The sequence below is a fragment of the Eublepharis macularius genome, chromosome 11 (genome assembly GCF_028583425.1).
Source record: "Eublepharis macularius isolate TG4126 chromosome 11, MPM_Emac_v1.0, whole genome shotgun sequence".
Taxonomy (NCBI): Eukaryota; Metazoa; Chordata; class Lepidosauria; order Squamata; family Eublepharidae; genus Eublepharis; species Eublepharis macularius.
In genome coordinates, this window is record NC_072800.1 from 65818189 (window position 1) to 65842582 (window position 24394).

The following is a 24394-nucleotide window of genomic DNA, read 5'->3' on the forward strand; positions in this document are numbered from 1 at the left end:
GAAGTTGCTAGGATTGTCTTTTACCAGCTATGGAGTTCCTGGAAAAAGCTGTCTTGGTCACAGTCATAAGTGCCTTCCTGACATCTGGATTAGATTATTGTAATGTGCTTCAGTAGGGGCCACCCTTGTACACGGTCCAGAAACATCAGCTTCAATTGCCACAAAACTTGTATGCTAGAGTCCCGATTAGGACTCAGCAGAATATATACATAAAGTTAGTGTTACTCCAACAGTATTGGCTTTCAAGTTATTTCTGGGCATAGTTCAAGATACTGGTACTGACTTTTAAAAATCCCAGATGGTCTAAGTCTAAAGTACCTGAAGGAGAGGGCCTACCTAAGCTTTGTTATCAATGGGGTTTCTTGTGGGAACCCTCTTTACCTGAGGTTAAGTTGGCAAGGAAATGCAGGGAGGCCTTGCCAGATGCTGCCCCCAAGTTGTGGAAAGAAGCCCCCTCCTTAGAAGAAAACCAGGCACACCTCGAGCAGGCTAAAAACATCATTATTTTAGAAGGCCTATGATTTATTTCATGATTATTTTATTACTTTTCTGAGGTGGTTTGACTACTGTTTTTAGACTTTGGACATTTCAGTAGCTTACTGTGTGGTTGTATGGGCTTTTGGGAGAGAGAGTTAGTGCCTCAATGTAACAGAAAGGCACCACACAAATAAACTAAGTAAATGAAAAACCTTGATGTTAATAAGAATTATGGCGAGGATATAGCATTTAATTTTAGACCTTCTATTAACTCTTAGTAAAACATTCTTTCAGATAATTGATTTGTTACACTGTTTATATATTTAATGAGTAAGATTTTAGAACATAGCACTTCTAGTAAAACATATATAAGATTTTATTGCCTCCAAAATTCTAGTAAGACTGTGCTGCTGAAAGACTTCAAGAGACACAATGGTTCACTGGCCATGTGATCTCTGGCTACTAGACCAATGAAATCTTATACAAGAAAAGCAAGAAAAGTGGTCCTGGGAACCGTTTCTCTATAGCCCAAGAGTAACGCAGAAAGATAGGATGCAACCTACCTGAAGTTACACTCTTAACAGAACTAAACCCAGTTCTGTAGGGACTGGTCTTTTGGACAGGATGAGAAAAATTTTTTTCCTCCTCCCTATTCCAGTCCAATTTAAAAGGTCAAATTGTGCTAAATGTGAATTAAGGCTACGTTATACAGACTTTGAGCTTCATTTGGTGAACTAAACCCTCCTTCCAAGACAATGTGGTGTACTGCAGGGATTTACAGCATTTTATTTTCTGGAAAATAAGTGCAAATGTCAATTACTTTCCAAATTAAAGCCAAAGCAGTCTTAGGTTCTTCTACAAGGTGTTCTACCATACTTGGGATAAGAATGTATTTTAATGAGTCATAAGCAATCAGAACAACGACCAATGTGCATTCTTGATAAGCCAACATTTTAATTGGCATGTGTGTAGCATTTCTTCCTTTTTGCTTCATGTTCCTAGTTATCAAAGCACCATAGTCAAACATCAGATTGAAAGGCTGTTCATGCTTTGGACACTGTGAATGCCTCCTTTTGATGCATGGGTATGAAAGATAATGTTTGGCAACATACTAGTTGTGTATTTTACTCCTTGAGGAGAACAAGATGAGAGTTCACAAGACAGCCTAAAGCAGGCAGAAGTATTAAGAGAGAACTGAGGCATTTGGATACGTGTTTTGACCTGCATTTTGTATTTGGAAGAAATCTGTGGCTACACGGTCAAAAGACACCCTTTCAGCACAGCTGCACTGTAGCCACAAGTGAATGGGATTTTACACCTGGTGGGACCTTAACAGTAGGATTACACACCTATTTGGAAGCAACCAGAACTTCAAAGAGCAGCCACAGAGATTTTATTTTTTTACACGTTTAAATAGCGCAAGCATTTAAATTGTTCCAAAAATAGTAGACAGCAATTTCTATAACTGGTACATGCTGGTGAAATTGCATAATTGTACTTCAGAAAGTCAAGCTATCTTCATCACACCCAACAGTTCATTTGGAGGCAAAAAGGCTGTCATTCAAATTTACTTCAACCATGAACTGACCAAGTGGCTTTATATACCTGGTCTTAGCCCCCAACCACATCTACAATATACATGAATAATATCTACAGTCGCCTATATTACAAGTGTCTAGGGCTTATATACTTGGAATGCTCTCAAGAAGAGCAGTGCCTTAGCAATTCAATTCAGTATATAAACAATCTCCCCAATGCAGTAGTGAAAATAAGTGCCATAGCCCACAGGTACTTCAATAATGAATGAAATATTTCACCTATGTATATAGAAACACTGTAAATTTGCAAAAATCTGACCTCCCAGGAAATGTTAACCATATAGCACATTACATTGTTTTTATGACACTAATTCAAGTGTTTAAAGACAAATGAGGGCAGCAGAAACACCAAGTTTTTTTTAAAAAATCAAGTTTGTATAAAAATAATTTGAAGGTAACTTCAATCTATTTTTCTTGGGAATCTTTGAGTAGATGCTTGAAGACTGAAACTTCAATTAAATAAGTCCTGAATTATATGAAAATTGGAGGTCAACAACCCTTTTTGTAAATACTCATGTTAAACCACTCTTCATTTGTTCGAGTAAAAAGTGTCTTTTTCTTGAAGATTATGGAAGGAAAAAAATCAATAGCCATCTTTAAGTCACATTGCATACTGAGGGGATTTAGCAAATAAATAATCTTCTCAAGAAAAGAAAAAACCCATATTGCCATGTAAACTGAAAACTAGGAAAAGGATTAATATTAATTTCATGTTGACAGCCAAAGTTAATCTACCCATATTGCCTTGAAGTTGCATGAAACTTAACATTTTCTGGCTCAAACATTTAAATGCAAGAGTAAAATAAGCAAGACTTCTTATTTATCTATCTATATTCCTTATAGTCCCCCTTTCTCATTGCGACTCAAGGCAGATTATACAGAGTAAGTCAATACAATCAACTGGATAGGAGATGCAGTAAACAACGCAATAAAATCTGGATTGTAGAAATGTGGAACCAACCAGAAATCTGAAACAGAACTGAAATAAAGTATAACGGTTAACAAGATGCATTAAAACAATGCAAAGATTGCATTGTAGGATCCAACCCAATCAATTTTATTTTAAAAGTACCATACTGAACTCCCTTACACACACAGGTGGAATAAATGTTACAGTGTTATAGGGAATATCAGCAATCAGGTGCCGTAGGAGCAAGCAATTCCCACCTGGCTTGAAACATACAGATATTCAGCCCATGACCCACTTCAATCACATTACAAACTTGCCATTCATTTAACATTATCAACCCCAGCAGAGAATTTCAACAGGGTACAATAATTCACGTGATATGGTCTCGTGGAAACACTCACACACTTAAAAACTGTAACCTGGTGGAAGACGGGCAGCTCAATCCTAAGGGGGGGGGTGAATAGGGACTGAACTGGCTCCTACGTGGGCATAAATGCCTTTCCGCTGCTGGCAACACAAGACATGCTACCGCTGCCAGGCAGCTGCTGGCGAGAGTGAGAGGCGGGTGGACGGAGGCAGAGAAGTGGCACAGAGGCCCGCACCGGCGTAGGAGGAAGCGGGGTGGAGGGCGGGACCGGAGTTAGGTCGCTTCCTAAGCCCTTCCAGGTGTGGAAACCCCCCCCCCCCCAGTGGCGCAAAAGAGCTACGCCTGAGGAAAAGGCAGCGTAGCCCATAGGGGCCCATTGTCCAGGAAGAATCTGGTCCAGCCAGGTAAGTGGGGAAGAGGCCGGAGGCTCTGCCGGTCTGCACATAGGAGTGGGAACTTTGAGCGCATGGCAGGAGAGCCAGCGGTGTTGGGGGAACGGAAGGATGTTTGACTGCACAGGGGAGAACTTCGTGGAATTTTGGTTGAGCGGTAAAGTCACACAAAGGTGACCAGGCAAAGCCCGTAATATCAGGTGGCCCACCCCATCCCACTACCACTTCTCCCCTCAGGTCACATAAGCATTGCATTCTACCATGGGACCGGTCAAGAAACCGTTGCCAGGTGAGGTGGGGTGGGGCATGTCGGTAAGGGGCTTGGCGGGGGCAGAAGCGGATTATCTCGGAGGTGCTGGGGTTGACAGTGGCTGGCGGGGTCCTTGGGGTCCCGGCCCCCAACCCTGTCCAGCCTGTGGGATGGATCCCTGGTGGGGAGGTGTGTCCAGGTTGGGCAGGTGGCCGGTCTGGAGGAGGGGCTGCCCAGATGGACGCGCCCCTTGAGCCCAATCAGATCTCTAACTGCGCAATTCTAGGCTGAATGACTGCGGTCTAAACCCATTGATATAGGTGGGCTAGGACCACAGTGACCCAGCCCATGATTGCTTTGTTGTAACCCTAGCCATACTTCCTCATAGGGCGACTGTGACCATACACAGCACCCTTACTGAGAAGTGCCAACTGACAACTGCTCATGCGCAGCACTGGGGAGGTTCTTGTTGAAGGTGCCACTGCGCCACCCTTTTATGAGATCTCAATCCCCGGTGCCTTCTTCTCGGTCCAGTTGCATCCATCTCCAGAGGGGAGGGGAGAGGAGAGGAGGGGAGGGGAGTCCCTGACAGGGGTGGCAGATGGTGTTGCTGGAAGAATGGCCCAGGGCTAGTTTCAGATGCACAGGCTGGGCGGGGCAGCTTCCATCGTGGGAAGATCATCCTGGTGTGGAGTGGGACTGGCCACAGATGCTGCATCCCCTCTGCCTGCTCTCATAGGGCGGACTGCCCTTGGACAGACTGCATCCTGCCGGGGCCCCGCCCCCACCTGCCTCTCCTAAGAGGCCAAAGCGCTGGCCTGGCGGGTGCCTCCTGACCATCAAGGGGCTCCAGATAGCAGCATGGCGGGGGGTGAGTGGCGAGAGGAGTGGGCCATCCGGATGAATGTGGTCCTCCATGGGAAGTGCGTTGAGAACCCGGCACTGGTGGCAGAGGCTGAGCGTGTGGCTTGGCCTCTGGACCTGGGGGAGCTCTATCCCGACAGAGCACCAGCGCCGCACCACTGCCGGGCCATCCTGGACACCGCTATCCATGAAGAGGAGCATCTCCTCCAGTTCGAGGAGGACCATGAAGGACCAGACTGGAGTAAGCTGGGGGCCCTCATCCTCGGGCCAGTAGGCTTGGGACATTCCCCCCTTCCCCCCCGGCACCTTTGCCATTACCACTGTGCTGGCGCCCTCGGCCAGTGCACCACCCTCCCCCTCCTCACTGCCCCGCTGTGGGTTCCCTCCGCGGGGGACTGGGATGAACAGTGGTGCGAGGCCGTCAACCGGGTCAACAGCGTTGTGACCAAGGGATGAGCGGTGCAGTGGGGTGAGTGCAGGGGAGTGATGTGATATTGAGTGGGGTGGTGGGTCGCTGCCTTGCTGGGACTGGGACCATCTCTGGCTCCGTGTGGCTGCCCACCCCGCATGGACGGTCATGGTACTTGACCTCTGTGTCCCATGAGGGACGACTGGGGGATGGGCATGCTGTTGGGGGCACCAGTGTTCTGGTCAGCTGGGCCCCGGCAAGGTCCTGGGTTCCTTATTTCAAGCCCTCCACAGTGCCTCCTCCTGTGGACGACAGCAGCGACGTGGAGCATGGCTTCACGACCTGGTTGCCGCAGCCGCAGCCGGATGAGTGGGAGAGGCAGCTGCTTCTAGGCACACCCTTGAAATGGCGTTGGATGACCCAGAGAGCGAGCAAGGAGGCCGGTGAAGCAGGGGCCGGGCCATCGACGGAGCCCTGGCCACCTGCCCTTCTGGACTGGCCCTCTCCTACCATACCTCCCCGTTACCCCACACCGCCCTACCCCCCCTACACGCCTCCCCATCCAAACTCTCCCTAATTGATGGGAAAATATAATAAAGGCCGGTTTATGTGCAAAAAGTTTGTTTATTGCCTGGGGGTGGAGGTGGGGCCAGGGCCGCTGTGTTCGCAAGTTGGTGACTGGATCTGCCTAACTCACCACCAAGGCACCACTTGATGAATGAGCCATACTGGCAGGAATGACTGCCACCCAATTCAGGATTCCCAGCATTCCTCATGGCAGGGGCCCTGACCGTCCCATGCCAACATCTCTGAACGCGGCCATCACGGACCTGACACTGCATACAGCGAACGGAGCAGCGACATTCCAGACCATGCCCACCCCCCTCCTTGCTGATTTATGAGCCCCACCCAAAGCATGGGCCGGGGCAGTCTGCCGCCATGGGCGTGGTCCTTCTGTTGCTCCGGAGGCTGCTCCGGATGGCAAGCTGCCCACTGGCTGTGACTTTCCTAGCCCTTCCCCCAGTAGCTTGCGAGGAACGGCACTCTTTGGCTGCATCCAGCGGCGCCCGTGCCTCCGCCCCACCTGCAATACTTTTTGGCTTTTCCACTTTGCATCTCTGTGCTGCTGCTGCTGCATCTACACTTTGCTGGCATGGGATCCAGCCCAGCGGCACTGCAGCTCCACCCGTGCTGCCACACTGGCATTGGGGCCGGCCATAGGATTGCGCTGTCAATTGTATGACAAAAATTTGCTTCAAAGTTTATTTATTGTCCTTTGAAGTAACTATCTATGCATGTCTGAGTTTGTATCAATACACACTCTAGTACATTACTTAAGAGCAGTTTCAGAATATTTACAGAGCTCTGGATTTTCTATGAATAGTCTTGGGTGAAATCCAACAGACACATTCTCAGCCCACTGAAATCACACAGCCCACACACTGATAGGTTTGTTCTTCCTGTGCAAGACTCAGGAAAACCAAGGGGCAGCTCTGAAAAATCAAGTGGTATCTCCTAAAAAATGGGAAACATAAGGCATTTAGGGCTGTGGTCCTGTTGATGACGATGTCCCTCTTATCTTTTGATCATTTCAAAAGGAACAGGCACAGAAAAGTGCAGGTTGTTGCCCTCTCAAAGGGACTTCGAAGACTAGTTCCAGATGCTTCCTGCCAATTATCATCAACTTGGAAATATAGATGCATTAAGCGTTATTCAACAGGATAATTTACATTCTGTTCAATTGTTTCACAGCATTTTATTTGAGCTATAACTTGTAAAAGTAAATTAGACAATTATGAGTTCTCTCTCTCTCTCTCTCTCTCTCTCTCTCTCTCTCTCTCTCTCTCTCTCTCTCTCACACACACACACACACACACACACACACACACACACACACACACACACACACACACACACACACACAACAATGCACCATTTCCTTCCTGAGGCTTAAGCGATTAATGATTTTGACCCCCCCAAAAGTCAAGATGTGTTATCCTGTATACTAATTTCCTTCTAATAAAAATATGCTAAATAAATTTACAGCTTCTAAGATAAAGCAGAGAACTGACACAGACAATTTTATATTCTATCCTAACTTTAAAAGTCAACTTCCTTTCAAATGTAATCCATGCTAAGAGATAATCCTGCTACAAGAGGGAACCCCCCCCCCAACAGAATTACAAGTTGTTCTCTTGTACTTTGCTCCATTAAAAGTGGAGCTATGTTGTACCAGCAGGCAACTGCTGGAATGTCCTACATTTTGCAAAGTTCTCCATATCATAATATGATATTCTACTTAATATATGTGTCATTCACAACACTTGGTATTTCATTGTCCCTATCAGAAGTAGCCAACAATGTTGAAGGGGAGCGGGGAAATGCACAGTGTCAGGATGCAAGATAACCTCAACGCTCTTTGTACACTGCCTTACAATCTGAAAAACTGTCATAAAACAGCTTAACAAGATGGATTCCTCCAGTTAAAAGCCTGGATAAAGAGAACAGTTTTGGCCTCACACTGAAAGGAAAATAAGGTAGGTGCCAGGCTCGAGTGGGGAGGGCATTCAAAAGGCAAAGGGCCACCACCCAAAAAGCCCTGTCTTAGGTTGCTGCCCTCCTCAGCTCGGTAGGTGGGAGAACTGAGTGCAGGCCTTGAGAAGATGACACAGGAAGAGGCAATTCTTCAGCATATGTTTGTGAATAACACTAGAAGGTGCTTATACAAAGCACAAGCTATCATATTAAGCAGGCTTACAGGAAGAGCAGAGGGCTCTTGAGACAGAGCAGCTTTGGTACTATCTGTTGCCCTACTCAACACTAAGATCCTGGAGTCTAGGGCAGGGTGCTGGAGCCTACGACACTATTACATGGGTGTTGTTGAGGGTGAACGCTGAGGCCTTAAATGTTCCTTCAGGAAGTTGGAGATACAGGCCCCTCCCCTCCAGAAGCAGGCTACCAGTACTGAAAGGTGCTGTGCCCAGTTATGGTGGCAAGTACTGCAACAGGACTGAGGTAGTTCAAGGCTTGAGATGGTGGAGGGACCTCTGGTCAGCAACAAGTTCTGGGGTGAAGGGTTCAGGGCCCAAATCTGAATCAGGGCTGTATCCCAGGCCGAGTGGGCTGACTCAGCCTTGGGACTCCTCCAGCACGTCCGAAGGAGAATTCCGTGGTGCTGGAAGGTGCCCAGCTGCTGCCTCTTCCCAGTCCTTGGCCTGGCAAGGAGCAGTCTGTACTCTGGTCCATGACACTAGCAGTTTCTTCCACATTCACTTAGCAGGAAGTATTTGTGAATGAAGAAAGGTGAAACTGCATAACTACAAGTATAGCCAGTGCAATGCACCCGAGAAGCTTTTCCCTCATTACAAACAAAGCTGGAAGTTACCTACCTATAAGCAAAAACTGTTCAACTGGACATGGAACTTTATTGTCACATCCAAAAATACAGAACAGGAAACAAACCGGAAAAATCTTGGAGCAAACACGAGCACAGAAAGAAAAGGTATGATGGAAATATAGAATCGCAAGCGAGTCTGCTCAATTACCCACAAACAAGCATTCTGTAACAAAGCCCTGCTGGTGTTTTTTGCAAGTCAATGAGAAGACATTTCAACAGTGACCTCCACTGGACAAATCAGGTAATGCCTCTTTTTAAAAAAATCTCTTTGCAAACAGGGCAGCATTTTAAATAAAAGGAGAAAGAAACAAATATAAGTGACCTTCTGGAAATGTTACATGCATCAACAGCAGCAATTTTTCACATATATTAGATCCCAAAATGTGACCTATTCAATATGTTTGTGATAAGATTGAAATTAATATGCTGGATCATTTAACAAAATCGAGCCCCTCTAACATTCCTAGTAAAGAACAGAAACACAGTGCCAGTAATGATCTTACAGATGTGTTTATTAGCAAAATATGCTGTAACAATATGCTGTAACATGACAGCATATCTCCAGAACACAAGCAAATCCCATTCTAGCTCAGCGCCAATACTTTACTACAGTGCACCAGGAAATTACTGAACATTAACAAAGGACGTTGCTCAAGTCAGTCCTAGACACAAAGCAGTTTAAATTGCAGGGTGGTGGAGGGCCTTTGGTCTTTAAAAAGTACTGAAATCAAACAGAGAAAGAGGTGCAGAAGAAAGGGCAGAAAATGCACAATTGCTAAACCAGGATTCAACAGAAAAATCGTTTCAGATAACAGGAGGAGGAAATGTAGATACATGCCAGAAAAGACAAAAGCTATTAATGCCCTTGAACCTATACTATGTATTAAGCACAAACTGGATTGCCTTGGGGACTGCACTTCTCCCGTGGTTATGGTGGAGGTTTTAAAAAAATATATAAATAATGAAATGGAGGATATCCTCCTCAATGTTCCCTTCTCCTGCACCACTTTCCACAAGAGCAGCTTTCTGTCACCCATATGTTGAGATGTAGCTCATAGCCCACATATGGTGCTTACACAGGGAAAATGGATGCCGGTACAATCTGGGCTTGGATGATTCTCTGGGTTTTTTTTCCCCCCTGCCAAGATTGGTCAAACTGAGAAAGATGCAAGAACAAAGTCTTTACTCTGGTTCCAGGAAGAAAGCAAGCATCGCTGTTCTTACATGTGACAGAGTTATTGGCAAGAAAGCAACATGCCTGCTCAGAATAATTTATATAGCACACAAGGCAAACAGACAAAAGCGGGGCAGTTATGATATAGCTTTGCCTGTTTTTGGCAGGGTGACAGGTACTGGCTGTGGAAAATACTGAACATCTGCTCAGTGTCCGTGCATATTTATCTCCCTAGAAATGGACATATTTACTCTAAACAGCGGGACAGTAAAGCAGGCGCTCTTATTTAAATGCCAGGATACTAGTAAGAGATGCTAATATGACCTTAGTGGGGCATGTCAAGTGTCACTGATACTGTTTTCCCCAAGTCATTTCAAGGACAATTAATTGTATCTTTTTAAGGGATTAGGTCAAGAGTGTCCAATGTGACAAACAATAAAACTGAAAGTCAATACTTATTTACTTGGTTTTTACCCCACTTCACTTCCCAGCAGCATCCTCATATCATCTTACAAACCATAAAAAAACTCTCCTCTGAGAATCTAATTTAGAGTGAAAACCATTTAAAAAAAATAGTAATAAAACTACATTTTAGAAAATAAGCCCCCAAACATTGTTTCATACTTCAGTCAATTATGCAAGGTGGGGGGAAGCCCCCTGAAAAGAACAGTTTTTGCAAATCTACCAGAGGAGCAGTGGCTAAATGCCCTTTTCTAGGCACAGAATTGCAGGATTGGGCATGACTATTGAGAAGACTGATACTTATCACTGCCTGATACGCTTTCGATAATTGTGGCACCTTCACTGATGAGCAAGCTTAAGGCACTTGGTAGGGCATAAAGCACTACGTCATGTCACCAGAATTTAAGGCATGCAAGGCCTTAGAAGGCAAAACTTGCCTGGAAACAAGCTGGCAACCATTGCAACTTTCCAGTACCCATGTGATAGAATGTCACAAACCACACTTAGTTAGGAGTATTTTAAGGGTTCTGGAGGAGGGCTCTGGTTCAGTGGAAGAGCATATGCCTTGCATGCACGGGATCCTAGGCTTAATCTCTGTCACCTCAATAAAAACATTCTGGGCAGTGGGTGTTGAGAAGCACCTTTCTGTTCCTGATACCTTGGAAAACTAACTCCAATCATGAACCAATAAACTGAATCAGCACAAGGCTTCTTCATGCATCCATGTTTTGGACTAGATGAAATCTCTGAATGATCTCTTAAAAGTACCCCATGTAAGGCACACTGCAGAAATTAAATCTAGAACAGAGGTCCTCAACAAGTTACCTGCGACACCATTGACACCTTTCCTAGCATCTGTCAAGTGTTTTTATAAAATGGGCAAATATGTGTGTGTGGGGCGGGGGGGGGGGGCTTTTGTCCAGCAGGGCTTCTGATTGGCTGAGCAGGTTTTTTTTAAAAAATGCAGCAGCGGCCACTATAGCACTAGGCTCTTCACTGCATGTTTTTAGGTTTTAGGTTTGGGATATGCAAGATTTTTTTAAAAAAAAATACGTTAATGTTAAAAGGCATCCTTGTTAATCAGAGCTTCTACCCAAGACACTGTAGAGTTACTATTTTATGCATAACTTCACTCCTTGACAACTTGTGGTTGGCTCTGCCTCCTGTGGCAGAATTTCAAAAATGCCCGTAGGCTGAAAAAGTTGGGGGACCTGGTCTAGAAGTTACCAAGGCATGAATGACAAATGCCAGGCCCTTATCTTTTACAAAAGAATAAAGCTGGTCCACAAACCATAGCTGGGGGGGGAAATCCATCTCTTGCCACAGTTGCTACCTGAATAACTAGCAGCAATGAAAATTATGAACCAGTTTCTTTAAAGTAATGTCATCTCATATAAAAAATGCCACCTAACTACTCCAAATCAACGCCAACCACCAATATCTCTTTATCAGGACTGAATTTCAGTTTACTCTCCCGTCTATTGCTAACTCTGGCCAGTGCCTCGCCAGTTTATTTCTTCTTATTGAAAAAAATGCGAGAAAATGGACCTAAGAAGTCTGTTGTGATGCCAAGAGTTATGCATATGTTCCCTGTTCAAGTTCCTTTACAATTCTATGTTTTAACCCCTTTCCAAAATGCAGCAAAACTCCAAATTAATCAAACTTTCCAACTGCATCATCTTCATACTTATAGCGTATACTTTCCAACCAATACACCTCTGTCATTCCAGATAATAAGTTTAGACAAATCTGGATTCTGATAGGATATTTCAGGTATGAACCAATTCCTTTCCACTAAAAATCTTTTTATAAAAGTTGATATATCCCAGACAAACCCACAATACTGTTTGCTTTTCTTTCCAGTGTTTAGTTTCCATCTTTGGTCACTCAAATCAATCTTCAGCAATGCCCCAGCATAATACAGTTTGTAGGGGGATATTTTGATAAAAATCACACACCACAAGAAAAAAGGCCCCCTCTCATTACACAACCTTTTGTTTTAACCATTTGGAGTGAAGCATTTTTTGGTAAAAAAAAAAAGTGAAGAAAACATGTACACAATTTAGCACTGCATACACTTCAATGCTTCCTTTTATCTGTTCCTTTGCTTTTAAAAAAACACTAGAATAGATTATTGCAGTGTGTTCTACATGGGGCTACCCTTGAAAAGTGCAAGGGAATTTCAATAGGTATAGAATGCTGCAGTCAGAATTTTGAAAGGTGTGGGCCACAGGGACCAGTCCCGGCCTATCTACTTTGGCTCCAAATTTGCTTCCAGGCCCAATTCAAGATGCAAGTGTTGATATTTCAAGTCCTATATGTTTGGAACCAGTAAACTGGAAGGACCACCTATGAGAGCTGGAGTGGTGTAGTGAATAGAAAGTTGGACAAGAATCTGGGAGAGCTAGGTTCAAATCTCCACTCTGACATGGAAGCTTGTTGGGTGACTTTGGACCAGTCACATATAGGGTTGCCATTCCCCCACCGTGGGTGGGGGATCCCCAGATCCCCCCTCCCCCCACGTCCACTTACCTGGCTGGTGGGGGGTGCACTCCTTGGGGTGCCCCCTCACCAGGTGGCACCGTGCCCCTGGGCAGGGGGCACACTCCCGTGCCATGAAAGCGGGCGGCGGCAGCAGCAAGACCAGGCTGCTCTTGCTGCCAGCACTGCCACTGGCTCTCACCGATGCTGCCTCTCACCTCTGTGGCCTGTGTGCCAAATGAGAGGGGGGGCGCAGTTGTGATGGTGAGAGCAAGCGGCTGCGCTTACAGCAAGAGCTGGAGGCAGCAGCCCTTTGACCAGGGGCGCCCTTTGACCCCGTGTGATGATGTCACTCACAGAAGTGGCGTCATCATGCAAGCTGGGGTAAGTACCAGCTCCCAATCTGCCACCAGGAGACTACAGAGACCTGGGGATCCCCTGTTGAGGGACTCCAGGTCCCTGGCAACCCAGGTCACATACTCTCAGCCTAACCTACCTCAAAAGGTTGTTAGGAGGATAAAATGGAGGAGAGGAAATCCATGTAAGCCATTTTGGGTCCCCACTGGGGAAAGGCAGGGTATAAAGTAAATAAATAAATATTCTACACAACGCTTTCAGTCACTGATTTCCACGAGCAGGTGAAGACTTCGTTTCATCTGACATCCCTTCAATAATCCCTCCTTCCGCTCTATAATGACAGTTTATGTGTTTTCAATATGCATTTTAGGTTTGCTTTAAATTGTTTTTATGATATTTTTTTTAACATCTTGCTTTAACCTTTAAGCACTTGTGCCGCCCTAACTGAGCAGAAATAAACAAACTATTCAAGGACAATTATCAGTGTCATTCTCTTTATTTTAGCCCAACACCATTTGTTTCTCAAAACCACTCAAAGCGAACACACAACACTGTGAATACATATTTTCTGTCTGTTCCAGAGCTGACAACAACAAATATAAACAATTATATCAGAATCTCAGTACCAAGTAACATGCCTGATACCACCCTCAACATCTGGGCCAGGAACCTCTCTTTTAAAAGGTTTTAAATCATCATTTGATAAATACAAAACTCACAACAGTTACTAGCACAGCTGGCAATCAAACAATCAGCAGAAAAAAATCATTCCTATTTAGAAAGAAAGAAAATATCTAGAAACATACTTACTTGTGAGTTTGTTGTGGCTGAGAACCAGCTGCGTGATGTGAGACAGAGTGACTGTAAATGAACAGAAATAAGCCATAAATCAACACATGGGAAAATTCCATTAGAAAGAAACGAGCACGGTAACAGGAATTCATCTGAGCGGTGGGGATCAATTTTCACAGACCTTGTTAGCAAGATAAATGCTAAACTCCTCTGAAGACTCAACTTACTCAACATTGTAACTTCTTGTTCTTGCTAAGCCCTTGATACTCTCCCACAAGCCCGTGCCCACTTTGTGGGGCATGCCCTCCCGGATCTGCATGGAATAGGGATTTCCCACAATTTTGTATCACCATTTCATATAACTAGATACAGTTATGAATCGTCTCAGAATTCTATGAATGCAACTTGGGTAAAAATCTTTGGTGTAGCCCACCAAGTATTTGATTTGTGCCAGAGGACACAAACAGGGCACACCACTGTGTGTTTGTTTCCCAACCCTACGCATGTGCTTCATAGCAAGCCAGATGATCTAACAAAAAACACTCTGCTCAGACTGCTACAGATATCCACAGTATTCCCAAACTTAACTTCCTGAAAGTCATTTAATGGTGCTAATGAGATTGAACCTTCTACACAAAAACATGTACTCTACCACTGGCCTCTAGCTCCTCCTGATTTACTGGTGAGTAACTTACTGATGTAGTAAGGTTTTGCACACAACCACTGCTCACACTCTACTGAGGCAGCCATTTGTTAGTAACATAGAAGAAGAAAATAAAAGATCAGGTTGGCGAGAAGAGGCAGGCGGCACGGCCCACAGCTATGAGCTTGCTGCTGAACACAACATATAATAAGGATTTCCCATCTTTGGCTTAGAATTGGTTGACTGGGATGCCAGGTAACCACAGCACATTAGAATAGACACTATTTAACTGTAACCTGTGTTTGATGTTTAGAAGGCAGCCTGATCCATGAGAAAGATCAGTGAATATTTTGTTCTCCTCACCGGCTTCCTAATTCCAGCTGATGGAATTGCTATTAGCCTTTGTCGTGGATCGCAGAGCAAGGAAAGAATCTTACCAGGTTACCAGAGTAGCAAACGGGAATGGAGGCTGCATTTGCTTTCCTTACAGTTCAAGGCTTTGTCTTCTTTGTATAAAGATGTTTTAACCAATTACATTGATTACCTGTACAAAGTCACACCTGGTGCGTGGGCATCAGGTACCTCTTGCCGAGTTGATAAAGGAAAGTGATCTCCCATACGAGGTCCTCTTTATTTATGACATGTGAACTCACAGTTTACAATAATGGAAGCACACATACTTCAAAAGAGTTCTTATTATCTTATCTTGTAACAGAGGCAGGAAACACACCCTGTTTTAACATATAGGAATGAGATCACATATGCAGATTCCTCAGTATTTTATGCGTATACACATTCTGTATGTTTTATTTTGTTAGAAGGATGTCCAGGGTATGTCCTAAGCAGCCATAGTACAAGTAAGGTAATCTTTATCCATTAAATCCACTGCTGTAGTATCATACTCAAATCTAGGTTTAAATGTAGTAGAAGCCTCAAGAGAGAGAGAGAGAAACAACATGGCTTATATGAGCATTAGGAATAGACAATTAGAACATAAGACTCATAAGATTTTTTTTGGCTTTCTGCAAGATGTTATTAAATTATATGGCAATATTTGTACAGTTGTACACAGTGGGTCCTCTATGGCCCATTCTCTGCTCCCTTTGTCAGCAGTCTCCAAAATTAGAAGAAGCCAGAAAGTATTCTACCAAGGAAGAGGAAATAAGGCCTGGTATAGAATACAACCATCAGAGCTTATTTAAGTAACATGTACTCAGCTTTTGAGGGATTAGAATTGAGTGTCCTTTAGATATTGTGCCAGCATCATCATGGGAGGTGGTTTTCCAAGGGCTTGTCTCACAAGGCTAACATAACATTTAAGATCCTGCGACTGTATTGGTAGAGCCAACTGCACCGTCCTTGTCACAGAATCACCCAACAACTTCGTGGCTACCCCTCTCTTTAAATGCTTCACTAGCATCCTGGGATGAACCCATGAAAAGATTCTACTGTGGCATTAACGTTTTAGAAAAAAACTGCACACAATTATACTGAAATATGTACTAAGGGCAGGGCTTTTTTTCAGGGGGAACGCAGGGGAACGGAGTTCCGGAACCTCTTGAAAATGGTCACATGGCTGGTGGCCCCACCCCCTGATCTCAGCGGCGCGGAGGACAATCTCAACTCCCCTCTGTCTGGAGATCAGGGGGCGGGGCCACCAGCCATGCGACTACTTCTCTGAGGGCAACCCACTGAGTTCCACCACCTCTTTTCCCAGAAAAAAAGCCCTGACTAAGGGCCAAATTAAGACAAGATGATGGTCCACAATCAAATATCCCACTTTAAGAATTTAAAAAACAGCCCAAGTGTGTTTGTTTGTGTGTGGGGGGTGGGTGGGTAACACAGATGAAGGGAGCGTTGACTCTCGAAAGCTCATACCCTGAAAATCTAGTTGGCCTTTAAGGTGCTACTGGACCTGGATCTTGGATGTGGATCTTGGATGTGGAAACAGACTGGGGAGGATTAATCCTTCACTAGTAGGAGAATAATCGTGGAAGCGCCTGCTAGTTCTAGCAGTAGCTGAGGAACATCTAACTGACTTTGTTTCTCTTTCTGTTCTCACAGGCATTGAAGGCCTGGGCATGGCCAAGAGGCATGACTTCTTGGGTGTGCAACAAAGGGCTCTTGTCATTTGGTCCTTAGCTTGAGGGTTGTAGCCTCATGCTGGGAGGAAGATCAGGCAGGAGAGAGAGAAAGGCCTGTTCCCGCCCCGAATCTTATTTAATTCTACTGGAGTTTCTTTTTCTATCTACGCTGCTCCCCCATCAGGGAGAAAAGCAGGATTAAATAAACAAATAAACAGTTCCCCCATGCAACAATCCCAAATTAAGTCACCACCCTGATGCTGCTATTTGTCCCACAGCAGAACAGATAACACAGGGAAGGAAGAAATGAACAGCGTTCTCTACCAGCTTGGCCCCAACCACAGAGCTAGACAAACACTGTTTGCTTCTGAAAAACTAACTCTTGGGATTCCTCAAGCTTCATACTCAAGAGGACAGCCATGAAAATGCCTCTCTGGGTGCTTTTACTGTTCAAACTAGAACATGGATAACAATAACATTTGATTTACATACTGCCCTTCAGGGCAACTTAACACCCACTCAGAGCAGTTTACAAAGCATGTTATTATTATCCCCGCAACAATCACCCTGTGAGGTGGGGGGGGGGGGCTGAGAGAGCTCTGAGAGAGCTGTGACTGACCCAAGGTCACCCAGCTGGCTTCAAGTGGAGGAGTGGGGAATCAAACCCTGCCACCCAGCTGGCTTCAAGTGGAGGAGTGGGGAATCAAACCCTGCTCTCCAGATTAGAGTCCCGCTGCTCTTAACCACTACCCCAGACTGGCTCTCTGTTAAGATCATGGGAGTGCTCTTAATTAGTTACAGGTCCAAAGAATCTTACAAAGAATTCCATGTACCCAACAGGAATCTGGACTGGGAGTTCTTAAAAAGCAGCCACTCAATAAAAAGTTGTTTTGAAACCCCTGATGCAGTTTAATACAGTTTGTTCAAAGAATACAAATAAAGTCAGATAGTCACACATTCTTGAGCAGATCTAGAGCAGCTTTTCAAACATGATTAACAGTAACCAGGTATGTGGAAAACTAGGTCATCAAAGGCTTTCAAGGTAAAGGTTGTGCCTGGAAGGCAATAAGGAGTCTGTTCCCACGTTAAAACACTGAAAGTGTATGATCCCAGACATTTATTTCACAACAATAGTGGACGACCAGTAAAACTAGCGGCTTGGTTCCCCAGCTTCTCAACTAGGATTTAGTAGGGGAAATGGTTGTAGACCAAGCCTGGAGTCCCTCTGAGGAGGTCCAGAGGAGTTAGCCGTGTTAGTCTGTAGTAGCAAAATCAAAAAGAGTCCAGTAGCACCTTTAAGACTAACCAATTTTACTGTAGCATAAACTTTCGAGAATCAAGTTCTCTTCGTCAGATGCATAGTACAGAAACTGGTCAAATATAGAAGAGGAGGAGGGAGGAGGGGAGGAGAGAGAAGATGCAGTTGGGGGGGAGAGGGAGGGTGCAACCAAAACATTCCTTTGCTAGTAAATGTAAACATCTCCTTTTGGTGTGGGGGTCAGTTGGCTTGGGTGAGGCTTCAAAAGAGTTTGCCGTGTTAGTTTGCAGCAGTAAAACAGCTAGACCATCCAATTCCTATGTAGTATAAGCCTTCGATAGCCACAGCTCTCCCCGTCAGATGCATCTGACAAAGAGAGGTTCTTCCTGAACCAGCAACTCTTTGGTTCCTCCCTGTGTCACTTGACAGCCTCTATCCTGTCAAGGTCATCTTGGTTTCTATAGCATAGAAACTACAGCAGCCCATTCTGGTACCAAAGGATGGAGTTTTGGTCATTTGGACTTCAGATTACATTAGAAATAGATTACATTAGAAATAAATTCCATTACACTCCAGAAAACTCAACAGAATTCTGAAGACAGGGAAGATTCCCACATTGTCACAATTTTATATCCTAAGGGAATCTTCCTGTCTTTGGAACTGACAATTATCTGCATGATTAATTGCTGTGACTAAACACAGAATAATGACAGGAACCTTTGAGAATTAAGTTTAAAAGTGCCACTGAATCTATTTGACAGCAAAACCTTTCAAGAAGGGGCTGTGTTCAACTGTGTCACAGGATCCACAAGATGGCATCCTAGCTTCATTCTTATTGTCATTGTAAGGCTTGTGAAAGCCAAGCACAAAAGCAGATAGATGAAGTTACTGAAGTTTTAAAATGTTAGCTGAGGTTTATGATAGCTCCTCAAAATATGAAGTTAGTTATATTTTCAACTTCCCAGAGGAAGTTATTTAAAACTTGCAAGTGGATAATTTTAGCCACGTTGAATATGGTCAATTTAACCCAAAAACTTTTAAAGCAATTTTTCTGCATTATCTTTTCAGTTATTTCCTCACTAATGCATACGTATTTCACCAAACATGCGTTCAGTGTTTATTATATTTGTATCCCACATTCTCAGCTACGTAAGATTTGTCTGGAGCGCTCGTATTCTTCATCTTTTATGGACGACCAAGTCTGTATCCAGGTGGCAGATCTGAATTTCAAAAGCAAAGTGCCTTGAAGTTTCTTCTTCTAGAATAGGGGTGACTTGGAATCTGGCTCAAGCCTCCAAGCAGTTTGGTGAAGGAAGAGTTGCCTTCCTCTCTCTGGCCCCTTCCCGCAATATGCTAGGAGGAAGAGATGACAGCAGGGAACCTCAAGACAAATGTTACGGGCAAAACTTGGGAAATAGTTTGCAATGCTCTAAGAAGTATCTATGTGACTGGCACACAGATAAAAAAAAGTTGGCAGCTGAGACAGAGGAGCTAAAAACAATTTCGTTTAAAGAGTAAATGGATTAGAGAAGAAAGGCAGCAAGAGATATGCTGGGCAGGCTGTTTAAGAGTGGGAAACGACAAAAGCAGTGATCGAGAGCTGCTGGTGCATCTTTTTATATTTTCTTTCACTTAGGAATTCTGGCCAATCTCGTACAATTAATTTCAATTATGCTTGCTTGATCACCTATGGCTTTGGATCATGTCACAATCATGTGAGGCAATCACAGAGATCACCAGTTGCCTTCCAATCAAGATGGAGGCCACCAATAACAAGCAAGCAATAGGGTGGATCTTACCACTCTACTGAGCCAAGGTTATTTATTTAAATAGTTATCCCCAACTTTCCTATTGGCTCAAGTTTGAAGCCTTCTTCCAATCTAAGAAGTCTTCTCCTAATTAAGCAGCTCTTCTATTGGAGGAAGAGCCACGTAAGCAGCAGGAAAGCTCTGTAAGCTGAAGGAAGACTACTTGGAGGATGGTTGGATCTGCCCCAGTGTTGGACATTAAATAATGATTTCTACAATGCAGACACAAAGGTGGGACCAATGGAGGGTGACCTGAACATTTAATTACCTGAGCCGGTATTATGGCAGAGGGAGAAAAAGTTCTCTATGCACTCTCTCAATCCTGTGCATAATTTTATAAACCTCTATCACACACGCACCTCTAGTTAACCATTTTTCTTTCTAAACAGAAAAGCCCCAAGTGCTTAGGCTTTCCTCATCAGGAACGTGCTCCATTCCCCTGATCATCTCGGTTGCCTCCTTCAGCACCTCTCCCAATTCTGCGACATCTTTTTTGAGACAGGGCAACAAGACTGTGCACTGTTCCAAACGAGGACACACCACATACCATCTGTAGGTACTGTAATAAAATTACGTTTTATTTTCAATCCCTTTCCTAATAATCCTCAGCACAGAGTTTTCCTTTTTCACCACTGCTGTACACTGAGTTGCCATTTTCTAGGAGTTATTCATTACCATCTTTCCCTTTCAGTCTCTGCCATAGAGATATATTCAACATTAGGATTTTTTGTTCCAAAATGCAACAGCTTGCACTTGCCTACAATGCATATCTATCTGTTATCTTAAGGACAATGTTCTTTTTAAAAAATGATACTGTAGAATGAGATGAAACTTCCCCATATTGGCTTAAAATCAAGGGTATCTGGCAGGCTGCACTTCTTATAAGACTGTAGACTAAAATAAAATACATCACCAGTCCCAAAGTGAATATATATAGCTGTTATCTACAATTAAACTAGCCTTAGAAGCATATTGCTTGATTATTTTACATTACAAAATGCAGAGATTCAGGGCCAATAGAGCCAGTTCATTGTTACTTGCAGAGGAGAAAATGGTTGCTTCTTCTAAAGTCAATTTCCATAGACTATTCCAGAAGGCAATCGTGTCTCATTTTGAAATGCTTTAAAAAATCCCCTCCTCTGCAGCTATTCTAATTTTCTCTCCTAATTTTTGTTACTTTGCAATTCCCTTTGTTCAACTTTATACCAAAAATGTGCTGCTTTAACAATATTAACAGGAAACTTCCTGTTGAGTGTAAAGTCATGTACAGAAGTGATAAGACAAGGGCGACGAAGCATCCTAAGGAAGAAGATTAAGTTAGCAAAATTAAATGTAGAAAACTATACATAAAAGCCGTTAATGATTTCCTGGAAATGGACTCTGTGTTCATGTAGTAAAGAGGTGTAAGCAATATTGGTTACATTAAGAGCAGGTGTTTAAAGCTTAGAAATGCAGGACTTATCCATCTATGTTAGTTCAGGGGAACTTTGATGAGTGGTTGGGTCCATTTTTTCCCCTAAAAAAGCTGGCGAAACCACAGAATTCCAGTACAAGAGATTAGCTTGGATCCAACAGATCTTTTGGGGGCAGAATGACTTCTGTCTACAGACCATGACTCTGCCCACAAAAATACAGAATTTTCAAGGGCCTTTGAGGCTGAAATGGGATGGGAAAGTGTTTTATTTTTAGGTTATTTATTAAAATATTTATATACCGCCTTTCCTTGTGGCTGAAGGTAGCTTACAAATTTTAAAAAGCATAATATAAAACTCCAAGTAACTCCTCTCCCCTCTCTCTATTGTCTCCAAACAAATAATAGCTATTAAACCTTAAAAGATTATTACAATGCAGAACTTTTCCCAAGCAAGCCATTCAGGGGGAGGGGGGGAGGTAGTAGTGCAAAAGTGTAGGCAATACCGGCAACCATTTCAGTAGAGACTAGCACATGACAAGTTGCCAGTGTCTTGGACTGTACCACCTCCACTCAGCCCATGAAGCTCACTGAGTGACATTCGTATAGTCACACCTCACGTGGTTGTTGTTGTTGGTGGTGGTGGAGGAAAGTGCCATCAAGTCATAGCTGACTTATGGTGAAGTCCCCCCACCCCCGAGATGGGGTTATCATGGCAAGAGGCTAAGAGAGGTGGTTTGCCATTGCCTGCCTCTTTGTTGGAGATATATCCAAGTTAGGGCCACTTGGTTGTTAGAATAAAACGGAGAAGAGGAACATATTACAAGCCACTTTGGGTACTCACTGAGGAGAAAAGTGGGTATATATAGGAAGTAAAAATATATAGGAAGATATAGTTTATATATTGTGTTTGTGTGTGTGCTTTACGTGCTGTTAAGTCGCCTCCAACCTATGGTGACCCTATGAAGGAAAGACCTCCAAAACGTCTTATCATTAACAGACTTGCTCAGATCCTGCAAACTGGAGGACGTGGCTTCTTTTATTGAGTCAAGCCATCTTGTTTTAGGTCTTCCTCTTTTCCTACTGCCTTCCACTTTTCCTAGCATTATTCACTTTCCCAAAGAATCTTGTCTTCTCATGATGCAACCAAAGTATGATAGCTTTAGTTTTGTTATTTTAGCTTCTAGAGAGAATTCAGGCATGATTTGATCTACTACCCACTTATTTGTCTTTTTGGCTGACCATGGTATCCACCGAACTCTCCTCCAGCACCACATTTCAAATGAATCAATTTTCTTCCTGTCAGCTTTCTTCACTGTCCAACTTTCACATCCATACATAGTAATGGGGAATACTGTAGTTGGGATTATCTTGATCTTGGTCCCCAAAGAGACGTCCTTAAGGATCTTATCTAGCTCCCTCACAGCTGATCTTCCAAGTCTCAATCTTCTGATTTCTTCATTGCAGTATCCCTTTTGGTTGATGATTGAGCCAAGGATTATATATTAGACAAGGATAAAACTCTAGACACTTTAACAAGCAAGTCGGCCAGTTAATACCATAAAGCTAGTTCAAAGATTATACGCTGACCAGTTTCAGGTGCATGCAAAGTTTGTATGTACCAAGACTATGTGTTATGAACGGAAATGCATGCAGACTGGCAACTTGTACCATCTGCGACAGAAAATGATTTGAAGTGGCAATATAGCATGCCACGCAACCTGCAGCCCCTTGCAGATTGGAATGCCAAACATAAATGACATTTTCTGATACTCACCCAAGAAATTTGTTCATGTCTTTCTATATTTTTGTGGACAAGAAATAATACACTATACCTCTTGTTGTCATTTTCCACACACTGCTAACAAAATGATTTTTCCCCTTAAAAATGGTCAGTTTCTCTACTTTACTACACCTTGCTAATTTCACCTGTTAATTTCTTCTAGCCGAAGCTGAACTCTGCTCTTTCACAATCCCAGGTTCCAAGTTGGTTCAAGATTCCATCTCATGGTTCTACTCAACAAAGCATGGTATGCTTTCCTATTTGCACAAATACAGCACTGTTTATGGATAAAAGGAATCTATCACTAGGAAGCATGGATAGGAAACATGCTAAGATTGGATTACTGGAGTGCATGAAGCAAAATTAAATACAATGAGCAAAGTTGGCCTGAGTCCAGTTTTAGCTTGAGCCTGAAATGCTAAACAGTTCCTTCCTTCTTTTGAAAAGTAGTTCTCAATATTTAAGCAGAATTTATACTTTAAAAACTCGTAATTTCAACTGCCACCTTTCTAGGTGACAAGCACACAACGCAGTTATACAATTTGACTCAATCTTTTAAGAACACTCAGGTGACACTTTTGACACTGTTACTTTGCTTCAGGCCAACAAGAGTTAACTCTTTTCCCATGTGCCTTACACATTAGCAAGTACTACTGTCTAATTAACCAAATGCCACAATGGGAACTGAAGTGCAGCATCTGCCTAATAAGCTGCCTCGCTATAAACCAATAAATAACTTAAATATCTTTGACATTATTAAGCAATATGATAATTTCTGATTGGATAATTTAATGCTTCAGACAAAGAGAACTCTTGAGACAGGTGTTACTGCTCAACTAATGTCACATCATGAAAAAGAAAGCCTGTTACTGCAGACCTGAATTAATTATGAGATAATTAGCATAGACTTAGAATCTGACTCGCTCCAACGATTCAGCGGATAGGTCGCCAATCCACAAAACAGAGACACTGTTGCTCCAGATTTCTTTTACTGCCCGCAAAACCATTACTAATTTATGTTCGATACAGAGAAGATATTACACAAAGAAGATTAAGAAAAGGTCTCAGCTGATCTGATCTTTTCCAGTCCTTTAATCCTCGGCAACAGAAATAAGAGTTTTCCAGAATAGGAAGTTGTATGTGGCAAGGAACAGACATGTTCTTGCCCTTGGAAAGATTACCATTTTTTTAAACAGGTTTTGAAATACCGTAAGAACTCCTGCCTTCCTACATTACCACACTCCTCCTCTAGCTGCTTCAGAAAAGAACAGATTTTTTTTCCATAGGAAGCTAGCAGTCCCCAAAACAAGGCCGATAAGGAATTGTCCTGAAAATATGACAGAGTCTATGGTACTGTGAAGTTATCTAATTGCTTTCGATAACATCAGAATTCCTGGGTCACTTTCACAAGTGATATTAAGAACACTAAATTTTGTTCTGGATTTTTTTTAAAAAAATACTTGCAAATGCCACGTGT

At 43.4% G+C, this 24394-nt stretch overlaps 1 protein-coding gene across 1 annotated transcript in view; it reads right to left on the minus strand.

Annotated features, from left to right (window-relative positions):
• RSU1 (Ras suppressor protein 1) overlaps positions 1-24394 on the minus strand; it is a 94242-nt gene that overhangs the window by 62388 nt on the left and 7460 nt on the right. Inside the window, exon 3 of the mRNA XM_054991543.1 lies at positions 13949-13999. Within this exon, the coding sequence (XP_054847518.1) occupies positions 13949-13999 (51 nt within the window). The remainder of the gene's footprint in view (positions 1-13948; positions 14000-24394) is intronic.